The 25,068-nt window shown below is 39.6% G+C and overlaps 1 protein-coding gene across 1 annotated transcript in view; it reads right to left on the bottom strand.

The window, feature by feature from the left end:
• Positions 1-2,088: 2,088 nt before the first annotated feature.
• The window catches only part of LOC116885383 (cytochrome P450 3A1-like), a 32,661-nt gene continuing 9,681 nt past the window's right edge, over positions 2,089-25,068 (bottom strand). Inside the window, 8 exon segments of the mRNA XM_032886662.1 lie at positions 2,089-2,640; positions 9,549-9,711; positions 11,122-11,348; positions 13,101-13,261; positions 18,284-18,353; positions 19,219-19,355; positions 20,871-21,019; positions 21,299-21,381. Coding sequence (XP_032742553.1) covers positions 2,545-2,640; positions 9,549-9,711; positions 11,122-11,348; positions 13,101-13,261; positions 18,284-18,353; positions 19,219-19,355; positions 20,871-21,019; positions 21,299-21,381 — 1,086 coding nt within the window. The 3' untranslated portion in view covers positions 2,089-2,544.

The following is a 25,068-nucleotide window of genomic DNA, read 5'->3' on the forward strand; positions in this document are numbered from 1 at the left end:
ATTAGCATTTTCAACTCTTTTCTCTATGAAATCTCCAGGGACACAATTAAAGTCCTTAGGTTTGGCAGCAAGTATATTTACCCTCAGAGCCACTATTCCCATACTTTTGTTTGTTTAGGTGGTTGGTTTGGTCTGGTTTGGTTTAGGTCTTTCCAGACAGGGTTTCTCTGTGTAGCCTTCACTGTTGGAACTCACTCTGTAGAACATAATGGCCTTGTACTCAAAGACTACCCTGCCAGTTTTCTTATGACTTCCACACAGGCACTGTGGTGGATCTGCATGTGTGCACACACCAAAATGTAAATTTAAATGCTAATAATAAAATGGAGAACCACTGAGGAAAACATACTGACGTCAACCTCTGGCCTCTATACATATCCACACACATAAACATGAAACACACACACACACACACAATTCATGATGAAATGAGTGTATATATTTCCAAGCAATTGGAAAAGTCAAGGACGATTAGATCTCTTCTGTCCTAACAATAGAGACCAGAACTAAACTAGATTCATACAACCACTGACTATGAAGGCGAGAAATATTTAGCTCTTTGTTGTCTGATAGACATGACACCATTACACCCATGTAGTCACAGAAGCTCTGCTTACTGACATAAGACCCACCCAAGATCAAGCCAGTCAACATCCCAGCAGGGGCTGCCCAGACACATGAACCCTCATCATATAGCTGAGGAGTTTGTGATAGTTGACGACTGTCAGAGGATGGAGAATCAATCTTTCCTCCAGGCATGTAGCCCTCTGCTGAACTGGATGGTTCCAAGCTATGCATATAGGGGTAGCACTAATTAGACTCAGTGGGTTATAAATAGAAAAGAACAAATAAAGCTGGGTGGAAGATTTGGGAGGTCATTCAAAGGAATTTGAGTGGAGAGTAGGTGATATATATACATGTGTACGCAGGGTTGGTGATTTAACTCAGTGGTAAAGTGCTTGCCTAGCAAGCACAAGGCCCTGGGTTCGGTCCCCAGCTCCAAAAAAAAAAAAGTGTATGCAAAATACATGGTATGCACATATGAAATTCTCCAGGAATAAAATTTTTTATTATATTTTGTAAAACTATTTTGTTTCCTATTTCCCTTGATTCATACCTCTTGATATATGTCAAACCCTCAGGTCACTGTGTCGTGTTCACAGTACTGGAAGGTGCTGTACACAATACTGGATGGAAAAAGTAATTATCACTCTCATCTACCTGTGGTCCTTTGAGCTAGAATAATGACCTGCCTAAAAGACATGCCCACTGGAAATATTATGGGAATAACCAATGATGTTATAAGTTGTATTTTAGGCCCACTCTATGAGGTAGAACCTATAACTGATAGGCCACAAACCTTAGACTAGATACATCATGTGTCCTAAGAAAAACCTACTGCTATTGAGCTATTAAATGGATGTAGCAATAAAAAGATTTCCTGAAATACTGCCATATCCATAGAATAGTGCATCACTCATTAGAAAAGCTTCTTCATGCTGTAGTCAACAGTTAACAAAAAAACAACTTGTCAACATGAAGAGACTTTGAAATGCACAACTCTAAGTTGTATGATCTAAGTAATCATATATCTCTCCTCAAAGCTAAGAGATCTATATAAAATGGAAAGAAGAAAGATTGTAAGAGCCAGAGATAGTGGATGGATTTAAGGAAACAGCATTTTCAGATGCAACATGGCAGGTGCACATATAAACTCAAAGAGACTGTGACAAAATTCACACAGTCTGTAAAAGCTCAAACCCAACAAAATCCTACTTGAAAGGAATTCAAGGTCCTATCCCTAGCCAAGGGGATATTGTCAGTTGAGAGCTCCTGTGAGAGGAAAGGGGATTTTTCTTCAATAGGAAGACACTGGGTATATGAACTACACTCCAAGGTAGGCCTCACACCCAGGAATAGCTATCTAACACAAACTGGACTCCATTGTTTTTGTATTGTTTTGAAATAGTGTGAGAGATTATAAAGTAGGTGGGAAATGAGATGGGATAGAATCTCAGAATAGTTAGGAGAAAGGAATTAATATCATCAAAATACATTCTATAAAGCTGTCAAAGAATATGAAAGCACTTTTAAAATGGGGATTTTTAAAGAAGTGTTTATTCACATTTTTCCATGTAGCATTTAGTGTAGAATAATGCAACTAAAACATCTGATACCAAATCTACAATTAAAGTTGTCACAATAGTTCACATTTTCATGAAAAATTCTTGATCAAATTACAGAGACAAGGTTACTATCAAAAGAAATTAACAGAGACAACCAGATGTGGATGGAGGTAGTCCCATGAGAATCACCAAAGGTTAAGTTCCTGTTCTGTCACTGACTTGTCGTTTCCTTTATATTAGATGGGTACATTGTAGACACTGAGAAAGATCAAAGATGTACTGAATCTTTAACCATGCATCAAAACAAGTCGATTAAGCCCTAATTTCATCTGGATTTTATTCATGACATAAATTAAAGGGTCTGGTGTTCTTAGACACCACATTTCTGAAGAATTCAGCAGAACTCCTTGAGGGAAAATCATGATCCAGTTATGATTTCATCCCGTGGCACAACCTTTAGAATGATGGGTTTTGCTGGTTGAAGAAGTCCTTGTCTGCTTAATTTCAGAGGTATCTGCAACAGGGAACAAAGAATATTAAGAACTAGTGAATAAACCAACAACATCACCAAAAGAAAAGTAAAAAAAAAAAAAACCAAGTGTTTGGGATAATATGCTATGCAGGGGGTGGGGGCTGCATTTAAAGTCATATCCTCCAAGCTGTCTCACTTGAATGGTAAGAGTATGTATTCAAACATACATTATGTAAAATGGTGACTGAGAATTTAATGTATCCAGGACCCAAAACACCTTCATGCTGATTTATACAACGTATGTTCTGTGCTGATTTAGGATAAAACAGGTAAGTTTCTCATTTCTACCTTTTTCTTAGTCTTTATTTCCTATTAATTTTTTAAGTCATGAAAATTTATTTTGGTTTTCAAATGTAGGAAATAACCATATGAGGATACATTCCAATTCTATTAACAATCCTCAGCTCCAAGATCATGTGTCACCAATACGGTTCAACATATTCACGGAAATTCTTCTGGAGGAGACATACGTTACTTGCTTTTCTAGCATCTATTCTTGGCTTCAAGGATGTGTGTGGTGCATAGGAATTTCTGACCCCACAGGGTTTTCAGTAATGCATTGTACACTTCAGTAATGAATGTGGAAAACTTCCAATAGATAAATCTTATAATCACAGGAAAGGGTAGGGAGCAATTTTGTCATGGAGGCAGAGACATGTCAATCTTAAGATGACTGGAGCTTGAAAGAGTGGAGTCTCAAAACAAGAACTGTGTTTTGTCTCTCTAAATCCCTGTGCATACTTTAAATGCTTTACTGATAATGTCTGAAAATAAGTGAGGTTTGGTGTAGATAAAGCTATATAACTGCCTTAAGGAACAAATGAAAGAATAAACACATCTGTCCATCTGTCAAAAAAAAAATCCCATCAATACAGAGGAGCCACATTCTAATTGTACAAGTCCTATAATTTCAGCAAAGCCTTTACATGAAACAAGAACAAGTTATTCAGGAAAATACAATGTAAGTGCTTTTTCTAAATGTCTGGTTTTACTCTTTTATAATTTTAAGTACTACAGACATGTTTTTGATGGAGGCATACAAAAAATACATAAATATTTACATGAATGCTCCTGTTAAACTTTAAATTACTGTTTTTTATGAAGTAAAATTTTAACTGTAAGCCATACTTTCAAACATTCTCTCTATTTTCAATGTGAAAATTGAATGAAACCAAAAGAGAGAGACACACAAACATAATTCCACCTCTAACAACAAAAATACTGGAAGCAACACTGACTATTCCTTAATATCTCTTAACATCAATGAACTCAATTCCCCAATAAAAAGACATAGACTAACAGGCTGGATATGTAAAGAGGAACCGGCATTTTGCCACATACAAGAAACACACTTCAGAGACAAAGACAGAAACTACCTCGGAGTAAAAGACTGGAAAACAACTTTCCAAGCAAATGGTCCAAAGAAACAAGGTGGAGTAGCCATTCTAATATCGAATAAAATTGACTTTCAACCAAAAGTTATCAAAAAAAGATAAGGAAGGACACTTCATATTCGTCAAAGGAAAAATCCACCAAGATGAATTCTCAATCCTAAATATCTATGCTCCAAATGCAAGGGTACCTACATTCATAAAAGAAACCTTACTAAAGCTCTAAAACACATATTGCACCTCACACAATAATAGTAGGAGATTTCAACACACCACTCTCATCAATAGACAGATCATGGAAACAGACACTAAACAAAAACATAGGGAAACTAATAGAAGTTATAAACCATATGGACTTAACAGATACTTACAGAACATTTCATCCTAAAACAAAAGAATATACCTTCTTTTCAGCACCTCATGGAACCTTCTCTAAAATTGACCATATAATTAGCCAAAACAAGCCTCAATAGATACAAGAAGATAGAAATAATCCCATGCATCCTATCAGATCACCACGGACTAAAGCTGGTCTTCAATAACAACAAAAATGAGAGAAAACCCACATACACATGGAAGTTGAACAACGCTCTACCAATGATAACTTTGTCAATGAAGAAATGAAGAAAAAATTAAAGACTTTTTAGAATTTAATGAAAATGAAGACACAACGTACCCAAACTTATGGGCACAATGAAAACAGAGCTAAGAGGAAAACTCATAACTCTGAGTGCCTCCAAAAAGAAACAGGAGAGAGCATACATGAGCAGCTTGACAGCACACCTAAAAGCTCTAGAACAAAAAGAAGCAAATACACCCAAGAGGAGTAGAAGACAGGAAATAATCAAACTCAGAGCTGAAATCAACCAAGTAGAAACAAAAAGGACTATACAAAAAAATCAACAAAACCAAGAGCTGGTTCTTTGAGAAAATCAACAAGATAGATAAACCCTTAGCCAGACTAACAGAGGACACAGAGAGTGGATTCAAATTAACAAAATCAGAAATAAAAAGGGAGACATAACAACAGAATCTGAGGAAATTCAAAAAATTATCAGATCCTACTACAAAAGCCTATATTCAACAAAACTGGAAAATTTGGAGGAAATGGACAATTTTCTGTACAAATACGAGGTACCAAAGTTAAATCAGGAACATATACACCATATAAACAACCTCATAACTGCTAGAGAAATAGAAGCAGTTATTAAAAGTCTCCCAACCAAAAAGAACCCAGGATCAGATGGCTTTAGTGCAGAATTCTATCAGACCTACAGGAAGACCTCATACCAATACTATCCAAACTATTCCACAAAATAGAAACAGAGCACTTCATTCTATGAAGCCACAATTACACTCATACCTAAACCACATAAAGACCCAACAAAGGAAAAGAACTTGAGACCAATTTCCCCAATGAATATTGACGTAAAAATACTCAATAAAATTCTGGCAACCTGAATCCAAGAATACATAAAAATCATCATCCATCATGATCAAATAAGGTTCATCCCAGAGGTGCAGGGATGGTTCAACATACAGAAATCCATCAATGTAATCTACTATGTAAACAAACTCAAAGGAAAAAAAACACATGATCATTTCATTAGATGCTGAGAAAGCATTGACAAAATTCAACACCTCTTCATGATAAAAGCCCTGGAAAAATCAGGAATTCAAGGCCCAAATGTAAACATAGTCAAACCAATATACAGCTAACCAGTAGCTAACATTAAACTAAATGGAGGGAAACTTGAAGCAATCCCACTAAAATCAGGGATTAGACAAGGCTGCCCACTCTCTCCCTACTTATTCAACATAGTACTCAAAGACCTAGCCAGAGCAATCAGACAAGGAAAAGAGGTGAAATGGATAAAAATTGGAAAAGAAGAAGTCAAAACATCACTATTTGCAGATGATATGGTAGTACACTTAAGTGACCCCAAAAGTTCCACCAGAGAACTACTAATCCTCATAAACAATGTCACCAAAGTAAATGGGTATAAAATTAACTCAAACAAATCAGTAGCCTTCCTCTACTCAAAGGATAAACAGGCTGAGAAAGAAATGAGGGAAATGGCACCCTTCACAATACTCCCAAAACCATAAAATACCTCAGTGTGACTTTAACCAAGCAAATGAAAGATCTGTATGACAAGAACTTCAAGTCTTTGAAGAAAGAAATTGAAGATCTCAGAAGATGGAAAGATCTCCCATGCTCATGGATTGGCATGATTAATATAGTAAAAATGGCCATTTTGCCAAAAGCAAAATGCAATACAGATTCAATCCAATCCCAATCAAAATTCCAACTCAATTCATCATAGAGTTAGAAAGAGCAATTTGAAAATTCATTTGAATAACACAAAATCCAAGATAGCAAAACTATACTCAACAATAAAAGAACTACTGGGGGAATCAACATCCCTGACTCAAGCAGTATTACAGAGAAATAGTGATAAAAACAGTATGGTATTGGTACAGAGACAGGCAGGTAGATCAGTGGAATAAAATTGAAGACCCAGAAATGAACTCACACATCTATGATCAAGTGATCTTGGACAAAGGAGTTAAAATCATCCAATGGGGAAAAAGATAGAATTTTCAACAACTGGGCACTGGGGAAATTTTCCTGAACAAAACATCAATGGCTTATGCTCTAAGATCAAGAATCAACAAATGGGATCACATAAAACTGCAAAGCTTCTGTAAGGCAAAGGATACGGTCATTAGGACAAAACAACAACCAACAGACTGGGAAAAGCTCTTAACCAATCCTACATTGGATAGAGGCCTAATATTCAAAATATACAGAAAAACTCAAAAAGTTAGACTCTAGAGAACCAAATAACCCTATTTTAAAATGAGGTGCAGAATTAAACAAAGAATTCTCAGCTGAGGAATATCAAATGGCTGAGAAGTACATAAATAAATGTTCAACATCCTTAGTCATCAGGGAAATGAAAATCAAAACAACCCTGAGATTCTACCTCATACCAGTCAGAATGCCAAAGATCAAAAACTCAGGTGACAACACATGCTGGTGAAGATGTGGAGAAAGAGGAACACTCCTCCATTGTTGGTGGGATTGCAACCTCTCTGGAAATCAGTCTGGAGGTTCCTCAGAAAATTGGACACTGTACTACCTGACGACCTAGGTATACCACTCCTGGGCATATACCCAAAAGATGCTCCAACATATAACAAAGACACATACTCCACTATGTTTATAGCAGCCTTATTTATAATAACCAGAAGCTGGAAAGAACCCAGATACCATTCAAAAGAAGAATGGATAAAGAAATTGTGGTACATTTACATAAAGGAATAATACTTAGCTATCAAAAACAATGACTCCAAGAAATTCATAGGCTAATGGATGGAACTAAAAAATATCATCGTGAGTGAGGTAAACCAATCACAGAAAAATACACATGGTATGCACTCACTGATAAGTGAATATTAGCCCAAAAGCTTGAATACCCCAAGATACAATCCACAGACAACATGAAGCTCAAGAAGAAGGATGACAAAGTGCGGATGCTTCACTCCTTAAAAGGGGAACAAAAATATTCACAGGAAAGGATATAGAGGCAAAGTTTGGAGCAGCCATTCAGAGCCTGCACCATATGTGGCCCCACCAAAACTAGATAAGATTGATGAAGCTAAGAAGTGCATGCTAACAGGAGCCGGATATAGATGTCTTCTGAGAGACACAGTCAGAGCATGTCAAATAGAGAGGCAAATGCTAGCAGCAGACTATTAAACTGAGAATGGGACCCCCATTGGAGGAATTAGAGAAAGGATTGAAAGAGCTGAAGAGACTTGCAACCCCATAAGAACAACAATTCCAACCAACCAGAACTCCGAGGGACTAAACCACTACCCAAAGAATATACATGGACTGACCCATGGCTACAGCTGCATATATAGCAGAGGAGGACCTGGTTGAACACCAATGGAAGGAGAAGTCCTTGATCCTGGCAAGGTTGCACCCCCAATGTAGGAGAATGTCGGGGGGTAGGGTATGAGAAGAAGGGTGGGTTAGGAGGGGAACACCGTTATAGAAGAAGGGGAGTGGGATGGGTTAGGGGGCTTATGTCCAGGAAACCAGGAAAGGGAATAACATTTGAAATGTAAATTTAAAAATATCCAATAAAAGAAAAAATGTTTTAAAAGAACCATTGGGAGTATGTGGACAGAATAATATGAGGTGATATGCAAAAGAGAGGGAATATCCTTCGATGCAGAGAAACAAACATTAAAAAACTGGAGGTTTAATGACATATGCGTGATGAAAACAGTGTTCAAAACCCAAAAGTTGAATATGGAGTAAATAAGGAGAGAAACCTAAGAGGAAGACTAATTTACAGAGTGAACAAGAACTTGAAGCATGAGAGCAGAATAAAAGGGGGAATAAAGATACATAATTTATGGAAATACAATGACTACCTATTTTCTAGAGCAGCTTTCCTGAGAAATCAGTCAAAATCATTAAGATGTCCCATTAAGTTAAAGTTTATCATAACATGCAACTTTTTTAAAAACTAATTATATGTATAGAAGCATTTTGCCTGCACATTGCATATGTCGCAAGTGGGAAATGTCAAGAGAAGCCAGAGTAGGCCAACAGACACCCTGGAACTAGACTTACAAATGGTTATGAGCCACCGTGAGGGTACTGGAAACTAAATTCAAGTCAGTTCAAAGAGCAGCAAGTGCTCTTATCAACTGAGCCATCTCATGAGACCCAGCAAATGTCTTTTAAAATATTGATTCTCAACTTGTCATCACATGGGAAATCAGAGGTGAGCTTTTAAAGCCACACTCTGGGTAAATTGTATTAGAATTTCAAAAAAGATCAGACATCTTGAGTTTCTGGTTTCTTTTTGAGACACATAGCCCATGTTGGCTTCAAATATGCTAAGTGGATAAAGGCTTCTTGAAATTCTGATCCTCTAGCCTCTAACTCCTGACTGCAGGGTTTACAGGTATATAATATCATAGCTTGTTCATGACATTAGATTAGAAACATAGATTTGTTTATGACAGGTAAACATTTTGCCAACAGAGAAACATCTCAGACACCATGTTTTAAATAGATTCTAATCTACATAGACTGGTTGAAAAGACTGTGAGAAGGGGGTTTCTGTGAGCTCTGAAAGAAGAGTGCAACATGCAACAAATATTGAATATATGAGCATTGCACTTATGAATATTACATGACATACCATTCTCCAATGGACATGATTAGAATTTCAAATATAATGCATGGAATCCTGTCCCACTGACATACACTGACTCTTTGTAATATTAAGTTCTATTCTATACAGACATAGGACCAAAGGCTCCTTAGTTAATACCTGGATACAATAGCCCATTTGGCCAGAAAACAGATTATTAAACCTCAAACATACATTATCATTTTTATGCACAGAACATTCAGTTGGAAAACTTCCTACCATAAAACACTATTTGTAGAAATAGTTTTGCCCTCACCTGTGTTTCCTTACAAGGCTGGAAGGAGAAGTTTTGCAGAACTTTAGTGAGAGCGAGTTTCATATTCATGAGAGCAAACCTCATGCCAATGCAGTTCCTGGGTCCATTTCCAAAGGGCATATATACATAAGGATCAATGCTGCCCTTGTTCTCCTTGCTGAACCTGGAAACATAACAATAGAAGACAAGTTGATATAGGATAAAAGCATAAGAGCTACACATGTGAAGTTACCTTTTGGCATCTAATCAGTAACACACAGGTGGCTTGGGAAAGGTTCATTGAACGTCTGCTTGCAGATATTTGGCACTGAGAATTTTACACTAAATACCCTTTCCATTCCACTTATCTTAAAAGTGTCTCCATATGGTTGAGATAAGATAAATGCTGTTTGAAAACAATGCATCCTTGTGTGGGCACACACTAGTAGAATAGGGATATTATGGGGTAGGGGGAACCAACCATTTTCTGGTTCTTTAGAGGGTCAATTAATGCCTAGCACTGAAAATCTAGTCAAAATCCCATGGCTCCAGACATTATAGAAAAGAATGTAGTACTATTGTTTTGCTAAATGGACATGGGACCAAAATGCTTTCTAAATATTTATCTTTACACACAAAACTTAGTACTGATCTCAGCCTTTGCCAGAAAAGCTTCAGTTTGCAATGAGATGCAGTGAACACAGAAACTCTTGACTGGTCATACTGCTGAGAAGTGGTGGTGGAGTGATCACCCCCTCCAAAGCTCAGGAAACATCACAGAGGGAGGGGCAGGCAGAATGTTAGAGCCAGGACAGGAAATGGGTGTTGTGAAGTACTGCCTTTCAGACATGACACACCTATTGCACTCATCAACTCACAGCAGCTGTGGGTGCCTACATAAGACTAGACATATCATCAATTCCAGCATGGGTGGGAAAGGGAGCCCATGAGATGCCACCTCCCTCAGGAGCTGTTTAAAATAAATGCTTGGTGGGTGAGGGATAAGTTTTCCTTCACTAGTGCAGCCACTGGTGAGTTGACCATTCTCCTTAATAGAACTCCAACACATATGCTTATGCAAGCAACCATAAGTAAACTCAAAAGTTACAATAAATCACAAAAAAGAAAAACCAGGAGGAGGACTGGTTGAAGACAGACAGGGATTCCACATGAATGGAAGGGAGAAAAGACAGGGCAGTGTGAGGTGAAAATGACCAGAATCCATTATCCATTCATGTGATTGTCAGAAAGTAAAAAGAAACAAGAAAGGAACTACATCTTTAAACACTAAAAATCCATTTAGGATGATGTTCTGTCACAACCCTGAGAAGCACATTTCATTTCCACTACAGGAAAAGTGAGTCCCTGCTTCACATCGAAGTTGTTCATTAACTACTTAAGGAAGAAGGCAGAAAACATTCTGTATTTAACTGGTCTTATTTTCTTCCCATCTCACTTCCCCTCTTCTCTCTTTCTTTCCCTCTCTCTGCCATTCTCCTCACAGAGTGGATGCAAAATCAAACTTGGATCATCTTCCTGTAAGAGACATCATAGCATACACAGGCCTGCATAGTGCAGAATGAGGTTCTGGTACCTTTCTGGGCGAAATTCCTCAGGCTCTGGCCAGTGTTGTGGATCATGCTGAAGAGCATAAGATGGAATCATCACTATTGACCCTTTGGGCATAAACACACCATTGATTTCAACATCTTCTTTACAGACTCTCTCAAGTCTATTACCAATTGGATACAATCTGAGGGTTTCATTCAACACCATATCCAGGTATTCCATTTCCATCACAGTATCATAGGTGGGAGGTGCCTGGGAAGAAGAAAAAGATTTTAGATTAACTTTCAACTGTGTCTAGTGTTGAATTCTCAGTGGGCCCAAAGTCAAGCTCAGCAACTCACAGGATCTTAGTTAGTACTTACAATAAATTTTAAAAGGTTTGTTAAACTGTTTCATTTTATATATGTAGGTGTTTTGCTTCCATATGTTTATGCATGCCACTTGAGTAACAGTGCCCACAGAAGCCAAAGGAGGAAATCAGATCTCCTGTAACTATGGGGAGCAGTCATTTTTATGCTGGGACTCAAATATGGATGCATCCTATGGAACAGCAGCCAGTGCTCTTAATCATTGTGCCATTTCTCAAGTTCCTTACAAAGTGATTTGAATAACTATCACTTGGTACCTGGAAGATATCTCAATTATTTAAATGTCTAGCATTCAGTCTTATGTGCCAAAGTTCACGTATAAATCATCCATAAATCCTGACACTGTGGCACCCATCTATATTCCCAGCAGTACATAGACTGAAATAGAATGTGACTGATGCTCATTGGCTAGACAGCCTAACCAAGTTGATATGTTCCAGGTTTACCAGAAGAGCCTATCTCAAAACACATGGTGAAAAGGGGTTTAGAAATATACCCAATGTAGGTCTGTGACCTACACACACACACACACACACACACACACACACACACACACCTGTGTGTACACATTTACATACATACAGAGAGAAATAAAGAGATGGACACCAGGTTCACACCTTGGCTTCTTTACTTATAACTATAAATAGATAGGGGGAACCATGGCACAGAGCTGAGTCAATCCATGCAGCTTAGTCAAGGCCCAGGCTAGTCTTACTCGTTGCACAGAAGCTGGGACACAACAGATCCAACAGGAAATGCAGAGAGCTGAATGATAACTGTATATCTTTAACATCACACAGTTTATGTGGATGTTGCTTGCTTGGAACTCTGTGGTTCTAGATAATAGACACACCAGTCCAAGCCCTGTGTCACAACAACCTTCTGTTGCCATAGAGGACTTATTGCTCATTTCTCCTTTTGGGGCCCTTTTATGATAATTACTAAATGGTGCTGGGAAAAAATAGCGCTTATGTTCTTGTTACAAATTATCAAGGGCTGCTGAGACAGCTCAATGAGCAAAGGCACCTGACCAGATTTGGACCCCTAAATTTTACATAGTGGAAAGAGAAAACCAGTTCCTTCAAGTTGTCCTTTGAACTCCACACACATGATGCAGCACACATTCCCACATATGTATATACACTCATGTACATACATACATACATACATACATACATACACATATACATGTATACATATATACATACATGTAAAAAATACTGGAATTGGAAAGATGGCTCAGTGATTTATGTGCTTGCTATGCAAGTATAAGGACCTCAGTTCAGGATCTACTTAAAACTGACACGTACTAATACACACACACACACACACACACACACACACACACACACAAATATACACACATTTGTAATCTTAGTGCTCACACAGCAAAGAAAGAAAGTGACAACTGGAGATTCCATAAAATTCAGGGGCCAGGATGCCTGATATATACAGTAACAAAACAATGAAACCCTGTGCAAAACAAGGTAGAAAACAAGGACCAAACTCAAAGATGTCCTCTAACCTTTACACACACACACACACACACACACACACACACACACACACCATTGCAGGTGACAAGAAAGGGTCTTTGTTGAGGCTTTTCCTTTTTCCTCCTACACCATCCTCTCACCTTATTGGGCAGAGCCCTGTCGATCTCCTCCTGCAGTTTCTTCTGTGTATCTGGGTGAGTGGCCAGGGAATGCAGGACAAAGGAAAGTGTGCTGCTGGTGGGTTCATATCCAGCAAAAATAAAAATAATTGACTGGGCTGTGATCTCCGTATCGGATAGGGCTGGATGTAAGAAAACATCTCAGGTAAGTCATGTCAGAATGGACCATCACAGAGGAGATGAGGAGAGAATCATAAGTCATGTCAGGATGTCTCCTAAACCTAAACTGGACTAGAAACCCACACTCAGTGGCTATCTTCAAAATTAATATTTATTTAAGCAATCAAAAATAAAAAGGGCCTCTGGCTTCAATTTGCACCTCAGAGTTAACCATGTGGCACAGTTCTCTGGACCCAAATACCACCCTGAGAGAGCTGGTATCCCATGACTGCTGTACTCCTAAGTTTACAGATGAGACAAACACTTTTGCTCCAATAACTGGCCAAAGAGTGACCAACCAGGAGACCACAGGGCTCAGGAACTGCAGACAAATGGGGACAGGATCCTTCCGGTCTCTATCTGCATCCCGAAGTTAACCCCGAGGCAAAGATCTCCAGACCCAAAATCTGCCAAGAGAGAGCTGGTCTCCCAGCAGCACTGACATTCCTAAGTTCACTGGCTCACAGGAGGAACAGGCTCTCATTAGAGACAGCAAGACCAACTAACACCAGACATAAAAAGATGATGAGAGACAAGCACAAGAAACTAAGCAACAATCCCATATACAGCCACCAAACCCAGACAATATTGCATCTGCCAAGGAGTGCATGCTGGGAGGCTCTGGCAGAGCCTGAACAAATGTTTACAGCCAACCATTGAACTGAGAACAGAGTCCACAATAGAGGAGTTAGAGAAAGGACTGAAAGAGCTGAAGAGGTTTGCAACCCCATAGGAAGAAAAACAATATCAACCAGCCAGATGCCCCAGAGTTCCCAGGGACTAAACCACCATCCCAAGAATACAAAAGGATGGACTTATGGCTCCAGTCACATATGTAACAGAGGATGGCCTTGTTGGATATCAATATGAGGAGAAGCCCTTGGTCCTGTCAAGATGTGATGCTCCAGTGTAGGGGAATGTCAGGGCAGGGAGGTGGGATGGAGTAGGCAGGGGGAGCAGAGGGAAAGCAGAGGGAGATAGCGGGTTTCTGTGGGGAAATTGGGAAAGGGGATAACATTTGAAATGTAACTTTAAAAATATATAATAAAAGAGAAAAATGTTTAAAAAAAAGAAAAATAAAAAGAAAGATAAAAGAACCTAAGCAACAAAAACCAAGGCTATTTGACATCATCAGAACCCAGTTCTCCCACTACAGCAAGTCCTGGATTCCCCAAAACACCATAAAAGCAAGATTCAGATTTAAAGTCATATTTCATGATGATGATAGAAGACTTTAAGGAGGACTTAAATAACTACCTTAAAGAAATACAGGAGAACACAAATAAACTGGTAGAATCCCTTAAAGAGGAAGCACAGACATCCCTTAAAGAATGACAGGAAAACACAACAAAATGGGTGAAAGAATTGAACAAAACTATCCAGAATATAAAATTGGAAATAGAAACAATAAGTAAATCACAAATGAAGAAAACTCTGGAGATAGAAAATCTAAGAAAAAGATCAGGAGTCGTAAATTCACCAACAGAATATAAGAGGTACAAGAGAATCTCGGGTGCAAAAGATATCGTTAAAAAAAATTGACACAACCATCAAAGAACATAGAAATGCAAAAAAAATCCTAACAAAGCATCCAGGAATTCTAGGACACAACGAGAAGACCAAATCTAAGGATAATGGGTACAGAAAAGACCAAAGACTCCCAACTTAAAGGGACAGTAAATATCTTCAACAAAATTGTAGAAGAAAACTTCCCTAACCTAAAGAAAGAGATTCCCATGAACATACAAGAAATTCCTCCCATCACATAATAATCAAAACACCAAATGCACAAAGCAAAGAAAATATTAAAAGCAATAAGGGGGAAAGATCAAGTAACCTATCAGAATTACACCAGACTTCTCACCAGAGACTATGAAAGCCAGAAAATACTGAGAAGATGACATACGGACCCTAAGAGAACACAAATGTCAGCCCAGGTTACTATATCCAGCAAAACTCTCAATTAACATAGATGGAGAAACCAAGAAATTCCATTACAAAACCAAATTTTTACAATATCTTTACACAAATCCCTACAAAGGATAATAGATGGAAAAGTTCAACACAAAGAGAGAAACTACACCCTAAAAATATCAAGAAAGTAATTTCTTTCAACAAACCCATAAGAAGAAACCGACACAAATGTAATTGAAACTCTGAGAACAAAAAACAAGAAACAATGATCACTTTTCCTTAATAACTCTTAACGTGAATGGATTCAATTATCGAATAAAGAGACAAAGACTAACAGACTTAATACATAAACAGGACCTGGCATTTTGCTGCATACAGGGTACCTCAGTGACTAAGACAGGCACTACCTTAGAGTAAAAGACTGCAAAACAATTTTCCAAGCAAATGGTACCAAGAAACAAGTTGGAGTAGCCATTCTAATATTAAATAAAATCAACTATCAACCAAAAGTTATCAAAACAAATAAGGAAGGACACTTCATACTCACCAAAGGAAAAATCTACCAAGATGAACTCTCAATTCTGGACATCTATGTTCCAAATGCAAGGGCAACCACATTTATAAAAGAAACTTTACTAAAGATTAAACCACACATTGTACCTCACACAATAATAGTGGGAAACTTCAACACCCCACTCTCATCAGTGGACAGATCATAGAAACAGAAACTAAACAGAGACACAATAAAACTAACAGTAGTTATGAACCAAATCCATATAACAGATCTATAGAACATTTCGTCATAAAACAGAAGAATATATCTTCTTCTCAGCATCTCATGGGACTTCTCCAAAACTGACCATAAAATCTGTCACAAAACAGACCTTGACAGATACAAGAAGATTGAAATAATCCCATGCATCCTATCAGATCACCGCAGACAAAGGCTTGTCATCGATAACTACAAAAACAAAAACAAAAACAAAAACAAAAAAAGCCCACATACACATGGAAGGTGAACAACACTCTACTCAGTAATAACTTGGTCAAAGAAGAAAGAAAGAAAGAAATTAAAGACTTTTTAGAATTTAATGAAAATGAAGGCAAAACATACCCAAATTTATGGGACACAATGAAAGCAGTGCTAGGAGGAAACTTATAGCTCTGAGTGCCTCCAAAAAGAAACTGGAGAGAGCATACACTAGTAGCTAGACAGCACATCTGAAATCATTGAACCAAAAAGAAGCAAGTACACCCAAGAGGAGTAGATGGCAGGAAATAATCACACTCAGGATATAAATCAACCAGGTAGAAACAAAAGGAACTATACAAATAATCAACAAACCAGGAGCTGGTCCTTTTAGAAAATCAACAAAATAGATAAACCCTTAGCCAGACTAAGAGCAGAGCACAAAGAGAGTAGCCAAATTAACAAAATCAGAAATGAAAAGGGAGGCATAACAACGGAACCCAAGGAAATCTGAAAAATCATCAGATCCTACTGTAAAAGCTTATACTCAGTAAAACGGGAAAAATGGAAGAAATAGACAATTTTCTAGACAGGTACCAGATACCAAAGTTCAATCAGGATCAGATAAACCATCTAAACAATCACATAACCCCTAAAGAAATAGAAGCAGTCATTAAAAGTCTCCCAACCAGAAGAAGCCCAGGATCAGTGCAGAATTCTATCAGACCTTCAAAGACAGTCTAATACCAATACTCTTCAAACTACTTCACAAAATAGAAACAGAAGGAACACTATCTAATTTGTTCTGTGAAGCCACAATCATACTCATACCTAAACCACACAGAGACCCAACAAAGAAAGAGAACTTCAGACCAATTTCCTTATGAATATCGATGAAAAAATTAATAAAATTCCTGCAAACCAAATCCAAGAACAAATCAAAAAGATCTACCATCATGATCAAGTAGACTTCATCACAGGGAGGCAGGGATGGTTCAATACACATAAACCCATCAAAGTAATACACTGTATAAACAAACTCAAAGAAAAAAAACACATGATCATCTCATTAGATCCTGAGAAAGCATTTGACAAAATTCAACACCTCTTCATGTTAAAAGTCTTGGAAAGATCAGGAATTCAAGGCCCATACATAAACATAGTAAAAGCCATATACAGCAAATCAGTAGCCAGAATCAAACTAAATAGAGAGAAACTTGAGGCAACCCCACTAAAATCAGGGACTGGCAAGGCTGCCCATTATCTCCATACCCATCCAATATAATACTCAAAGTCCTAGCCAGAGCAATCAGTTAACAAAAGGAGGCCAAAGAGATACAAATGGGAAAGAAAAGTCAAAATATCACTATCTGCAGATGATATGATAGTATACTTAAGTGACCCCAAAACCTCCACCAGAGAACTACTAACCCTGATAAACGACTTCAGGAAAGGGGCTGGATATAAAATTAACTCAGACAAATCAGTAGCCTTCCTCTACCAAAGGATAAACGGGCTGAGAAAGAAATTAGGGAAATGACACCCTTCACAATAGCCACAAATAATATAAAATACTTTGGTCTGACTCTAACCAAAAAAGTATGACAAGAACTTTAAGTCTCTGATTTTTGAGTGCATAAAAAAATAAAGAGAACCAGTGCGTTTGTTCAAGAGGGTTTCCCCAGGAGCTATTTACACATCACGTAAAGGAAAAGTAAATCTTTACCATGGATTAGGGTAGAGAAAACGTGCCCAACAGGGTCTCACAGAGAGGTTCAGCAACATTTGGGTACATGCCCCCTGACAGGATGATTAGACATAGAGTCTAGGCAGAGGTCTGAGACTGTGTGCTGGGAAAGACACAAACTACACATGTGCTCATGCAGTTAACACACAGACCACTGGAGATGTCCATCATGACCACACTTTATGTTAGGAGCTAACTTATGCCCATGTGCATCCAGAAAATTCCATGTTGATAACAGCCATGTCTGTCTTTCAGTAACTCGGCAGAGGTATCATTCTACTTAGAAAAGCACTTGTGCAGTCCATCTACTTCCCAAGAGCTTCCTTGACCACGAACCAGGAAGGACTTGCTTACCTGTATGAGATTCTTTGTCTTTAGAATCATTATGAGCATTCATCATCAGCTGAAGAAAATCCACTCGATGCTGGAAACAGAAGGAGAAGTTGAAAAAGTAGAAGGGCAAGGGCAAGGTCAGAGGTCAGAGGTGGATCAGAAGTGCAGAAGCATAATTCTCTCCTGCCTGAGAACATGGCTCCCATAAATTCAAAACTGTGGCTATGATTGCTTGAGTCATCAAGGATCAAAAGCAGGAATGGCTAAATCAGGAAGTTTCTAGCTTCCACATCAGCCACTTTTACAGTAAACTACAAGAGATAGGACTTTAAGCAATTACTCTAAATTTTTGAAAATGTTTTTGAAGGAGAAGAAAATAGCATTTCCCCTTTTTAATCATTTTTATTTGTTATTGGAAAGTTTCATACATGTATACAACCAGATACGGTCATCTCCACCCCATTATTTCCTCCATCAAATTCCTTCTCTATCATCTGTAGTCTGTAGTATTTCTTTTCCACAGTCCGGGCCCTCTTCTAAATCACCCATTGAGTCCCACTAGTCATGCACACACATGCATGGCTGTGGGACCATCCACGGACACATGGGAAACCTACCAGTGTCCACACCCTCCCTTCACAACTATCAACTGCCAATTGCTCCTCAGCAAAGGATAGAGTTTTGAGAGATCCTGTTCCATCTGTGCTCTTGGTCAGGTCTTATGCCATGCTGATTTTTTTTTTCTTTATTTCGGTCCTTATGAGTAGTACTCTATCTCCATTCTTATTGCTAAGGGTTAATTCCTGGCTTATTCTCAATCAACATTTTAAAAATCTAACTTCTCCTCCCCCAGAAAATATAAATATTCTTTCTCTCTAAGTCTAGCCATATCTGTCTATCATTGCATTACCTATTCCAACATGTTGTCAAATGTGACCCTCTCTTGAAACCACCACTCATTACCTTCTCTGCACAGAATCCAGGCAGGTTTCCTTCATTCTGTACACAAATTTTTTGAAAAATTCTATTGAATCTTTTGGGAACACGCAGATATTTAACATCTCATATACTGGCGTGAGGAATGGAAAGAGTACTGGAAAAGAAAAAATAAGGTTTAAAGGAAATGCAAGTTTCATTTAAATAAATCATAAAGCAATCCCAAGAACAAGTCACCAGTGTCTCAACAAGAAACCATCTCTCCAGGACCTGGCTCACGCTGGGTCAGAACTATACTGCTGCTTCCACATGTTGGAGTAACCAAAGCTGCCATGTGATGCTTAAGTTTAACTCAACTCCTGGAGTTCATGTGGATTCACAAAGAAAATACAAGGGCCATTAGGATGGCACAATAGCTAAAGGTTCCTGCAGAGAAGACTGACTACCTGTTTGATCCCTGGAACCCACCCTGTGAAGGGCAGAACCAACTGCTGCAAGTTATCCTCTGATCTACACATGACACAAAAACACCAAGTCACACAGACACAAAACGAACAGTCAGGGCTATACAGTGAAACTCTGTCTCAAAAAAATTAAAAAAGAAATTTTTAAAAAGCCAAGCTCAAGGACAGGTGACCGACACTCAGAAAGAAAAAAAATCACAAACACTGGACATAGTAACATTCGCTTTATTTAATATTGTGCTAAATGAAAGAGGCCTGTACAGACACCCCATAGTCTATGATCTCATTGATGTGGAATGCCCAGAATACACAGATATAGAAGAAGTAAACTGGTGGTTGCTTAGGTCAAGATTCCTGGAAGGTTACAACATAGCTAGAACAGAGTACACTATGACTGACATTGGTAATGGACCAGGTGGGCCTTCACTCAATGTTGATCCCTAAGAAATGAGAGTACTGAGAATGAGGGGCTGTTTACTGCTGTACCCTAAATGGAGCATCTATATTAGCACCTCACACATCAAAGCCCAAGGAACATCATGAAGGAGGGAGTGGAAATAAAGTCAGAGCCAGGAATGGGGAGCGAGGAACCATTTCCTGGAGATGGCATGGTCCTCACCTGAACTGACAGCCTGCACCTAGCAGGCAGCACTGAATTGTATGGACTGGATACCGAAGCAAAGAAAGAGACAGGAAATGGGGAGGAAGATGTGTCTCAGTATCTAAGCGATATGGGAAGTTAGAATTAGGGGTGGGTGTAGTCAATATCGTGCCTTATAATCTTGCAACCATGGAGAGTTCTGGATTTATAGAGAGCCAAACTTGTATTTATACAAATGAAAGAATTCTAAAATAAAACCAGGACTCAGAAGTGAACAATGTAATCCCAGCGCTCAAGAGGCAGAGGTAGAGGGATCACTGTAAGTTCAAGCACAGCCTGGTATACAGAGCAATTTTCAGGCCAGTTAGAGCAAATGGTGAGACCCTGTCTCAAAGAAAAATGTTCAAAAACAGAAGTAATTGGTCTACATGTCTCTGAATGCACTGAAAATACTGAACTGTGCCTTTAGGGGATGAATTACATGGCAGATGAACTATACACCACTAGAGCCCTACAATCAGGGAAGTGAGGAAGAGAAAGGCAGAACTGACAAACATGACCACAGATAAGAGCAATGGGACACAAGGCAGAAGAACCATCCACATACCTACTGACAAGAACAACGGATCCAAAAAATCAAATCTTAAGAGCTTCTTGGCTTTCTCCACAAAAGGATCCTTCGGGTTGTTGAGGGAATCAACATTCACTCCAAATGACGTGCTGGTGATCACATCCATGCTGTAGGCACCAAACACTCTGGGGGGAGAGAGGTATGGGAATTTAACAGATGCATCAGGGAGTGGGAAATATTCATATTCTCAGGAGACAGGCAAATCCTTGTGAGTATGGATCTAGCCCTTCCCAGCCTACCCACCCTCTACCCCTGCAAACTTCTTACTGTCACACTTGTTCCCTTTTAAACGGTATATAATGTCATCTGGTGTCCAAAGGGACAAGGACAAGTGGCTAGACTGTGTAAGCAGCACCCCAGTTATCCTTCATCTCCCAGAACCACAGTGATGGACCAGCACTCACTCTTTCACAGGGACAGGCTTGCCTTTCTCTTGCCTCAAGTATTTTACCAAAATGTCTCCATACTGTTCAATGATGGGGAACATCTAAACAAAACAAAAAACCATCCGCAGTTACGATGGGGACTCCAGTCACACAGGCTGCACTTAAAAGAATTTCACTCACCTCCTTGAGTTTTCCACTGGTGAACGTGGGGGACAGCAAGGTTCTATATCTCTTCCACTCCTCATCCTTAGATACAGAGATGGCTTTCCCCATAATCCCCACTGGGCCAAGATCCTGGAGTCCAAACAAAAAGCCAATGTCAGAATGCCTCCCAGGCTATGAGAAATTAGGTGCCTTCTCAGCTACCTATTATGGTTCTATCCCTTTATACTCCAGAATTCTTTTTTTTTCTTTTTTTCGGAGCTGGGGACTGAACCCAGGGCCTTGTGCTTGCTAGGCAAGCGCTCTACCACTGAGCTAAATCCCCAACCCCCAGAATTCTTTTAAATGTAAATTTCTCTGTAGTTGGAAAACTAGGTCCATGGTTAGGGAGAAGATGAGAACAAGCCTTAGTCGAACTCCAGAGCTGTACCAAGGCATTAGGCTTAGAGAGAGATAGAAAGTGAACTTGGCATCAGACAAGTTCTCCAGGTCTGTATTTACAACATGAGCAATATGTAAAGGATGTCTTTATATGGTGTGTGTCTGTCTGTGTGTCTGTGTGTGTGTCTCTATGTATATGAGTGTACACATGAAGACTAGTGCGCATGCCCATGTATGCTCATGTGAGAACAGAGGTCAGGCATCTTTCTCTATAACTCTCTATGGTACTTTTTGAGGCAAAGGTCTCATAAGGAAGGGGAGGGAGGGATGTGTTTGAATCTAGAAGTCTGAAAGGGTTTTGGCTAGAATTGCTAGAAGCAAGCTCTAGGAGGCAAATGGACTGAAGTAGAAAATATCCTCAGTGAAGTACCCCAGATGCAAAAAGACTCACATGGGATGTTATCTTATGAGTGTATTTTAGCCGAGAAGTACAGGGTAACCACGCTAAAGACTAGAGATGCAAAGAAACTAAGTAATAAGAAAGACACAAGGGAGGAAGACTGAATCTCACACAGAAGAGGAAACAAAATAGACATGGGAGGGCATGGAGGAAGGAAACTGGATGGGAAAGGGGTTAGGGAGGGGAACAGGGATGAAGATAAGGTGTGGATGGGTTAGAGAGGGCTGGGAGATAGAATAGGAATCTGGGGGGAGGCATCTCTGTGACTAGCCAGAAACCTGGTAAGGAAGAGGTCCTGAGAAGTCTTTGGGGGTAACCCTACCTAAGACTCCTAGTAGCTAGGGATATGGAGACTGAAATGTCACCTCCTGTAGTCAGGCAGGACTACCAGAGGAAAGAGGGGACAGAGCAGTTCATACACAAAACCATCCACCCAAAAGATAGATCTTGCTAAAATATGTGCGGGGATAAAAGAGTCATGTGGAAGAGTAGGGGTTAGGATTGAGTAAGCCAGGAGTGTCGAGAACACCACAAGAAAACCTACAAAGTCAACTAACCTGGGACCTTGGGATTCACAAAGACTGAGCCACAAAAAAAGTGATTACAGGGTCTGGACTTAGGCTCCCTGAACATTTGTGGCAGATGTAGCCTGGTCTTGGTGGGTCCCCTACCAACTGGAGCTGGAGCTGTCTCGGGAATTGGTTGACAGCCATTGGATCTCATCCCCTAGCTGGACTGTCTGGTTGGGCATCAGTGTGAGAGGATGCTCTTAGTCATGATGCTACTGGATATCCCATGGCAAGGTGGTTCACAAGTGGGACTTCCCCTTCTCTGAGGAGAAGAGGAGGGATCAGTAAGGGAGGGACTGGGAGGAAAGGAAAGATGCAGTCAGGATGCAAAGTGAATGAATAAATAAATAAATGAGTGAGAAAACAATATGACCTACCCGCCGGTTTGTGAAGACAGAAAAGCTTTCCTTCACTAGCACACTCTTGATCATTTCTGTGTCCGTGATGGCAAACAGAGGCGTTTGACCATCGAACAACCTGTGGAAGGGAAGAGAGCTGATGAACCAGGTTCTGAAGTGAGAGCCACACACAGACTTCGATCCTAGTGCTGCAGGGCCCTCACTCTGCTTATACAATACACGGTCACAGGAGTTCCCAGTCCAGCTTTGGGGTTCTGATCAGGGAAACAATGGAGTCTTTGTAAATTAACAGGTAACGTCATTCAAGACACAATGAGTCGATTAAAGACAAAACAGCCCTGAAAGACTTAGAAACAACAAGTGGAAATTTGCCCAGTCTAGATGTATATACGTGAGAGTTACCTATACAATTTTCTATGATTTTGAATATTTGAAATACTGCAAGGGGCTGAAGAGATTGCTCCACAGTTAAGAGCACGTGTTGCTCTTGCAGTGGACCCAAGTTTGGTTCCTAGGATGACTCACAGCCACCTGTAACAGCAGGTCCAGGGATATTCAATACGATCCTCTACAATCATGTACAGAGTAACACACACATGGACAGAAACAGAATTAAAAGTATTGAAAGTAGAGGCTTAAATATTAAATACAGGGCTGGAGAGATGGCTCAGCGGTTAAGAGCACTGACTGCTCTTCCAGAGGTCCTGAGTTCAATTCCCAGCAACCACATGGTGGCTCATAGCCATCTGTAATGGGATCTGATGCCCTCTTCTGGTCTGTCCGAAGATAGTGACAGTGTCCTATACGTTAAAAATCAAATACGGCCCAGGCACTGCGGGAGCCGCGGCTTACCATGGCCAAATCCAAGAACCACACCACACAAAACCGGTCCCACAAATGGCACAGAAATGGCATCAAGAAACCCCGGTCACAAAGATACGATTCTCTCATGGGGGTCGACCCCAAGTTCCTGAGGAACATGAGCTTTGCCAAGAAGCACAACAAGAAAGGCCCTGGGAAGATGCGGTAACAAGTACCAAGGCAGTGAGTGCCGCGGCGCTGAAGCCATCAAGGCCCTCGTGAAGCTCAGGCAGTCAAACCCAAGATGCCAAGGGCTCAGCCGCCAACTCAGCTGTCTGGCTTTCATAAACTCACCCCAAGCTTGGAAGAAGATTTGAAGCTACATAGCCCAAGGGTCGGAGGTTCCAACAAAAGCCCAAAGGTTCAAACCAAGGGCAGTATTAAAAGCTCCAGCTAAGGTCAGGCTTCAGCTCCAGCCCAGGCCTAAAGGTGCCCAGGCCCTGTAAAGAGCCCCGTGAAGGCTCCTGCCAGTGTGAAGACAGGCGACTACTGTGACACACCTACCTACACACTATTTACAGATGACCAGTGTCCTGCTACTTTTTTACAAATAAACTTGAACAAGGAAAAAAAAATTAAATCTGAGTAAAAATTTAAAGTAATTAAATCTTTACACAAAAGAAAAATATTAATATTAAATATTTTTAAAGTAAAAAATAATAAATAATAAATCACTTAAAATAAAAATGTAGATTTAAAACGTTATTCTACCCAGGTGCTAGTTTCAACAACTTTTAATCCCCACACAGAAGGCAGAGGCAGATGGATCTCTGTGAGATTAAGCCAGATCTGATCTATAATGTGAAACTCCCAACAACCAGGGCTACACAGAAACCCTAACGAAAATTAAACAAAAATTTTAATCTTAAGAATAATAAAATATGTCAACATCTGGTGTTGAGATGCAGCTCAGCGTCAGGAAGCCTGCCTAGGTACAGACCCCTAAATTTACACAAATTTAACTGAGGTCACCTGTGTCTACTTCTCCAAGGATCA

This window comes from Rattus rattus, chromosome 16, assembly GCF_011064425.1.
Source record: "Rattus rattus isolate New Zealand chromosome 16, Rrattus_CSIRO_v1, whole genome shotgun sequence".
NCBI classification, from domain to species: Eukaryota; Metazoa; Chordata; class Mammalia; order Rodentia; family Muridae; genus Rattus; species Rattus rattus.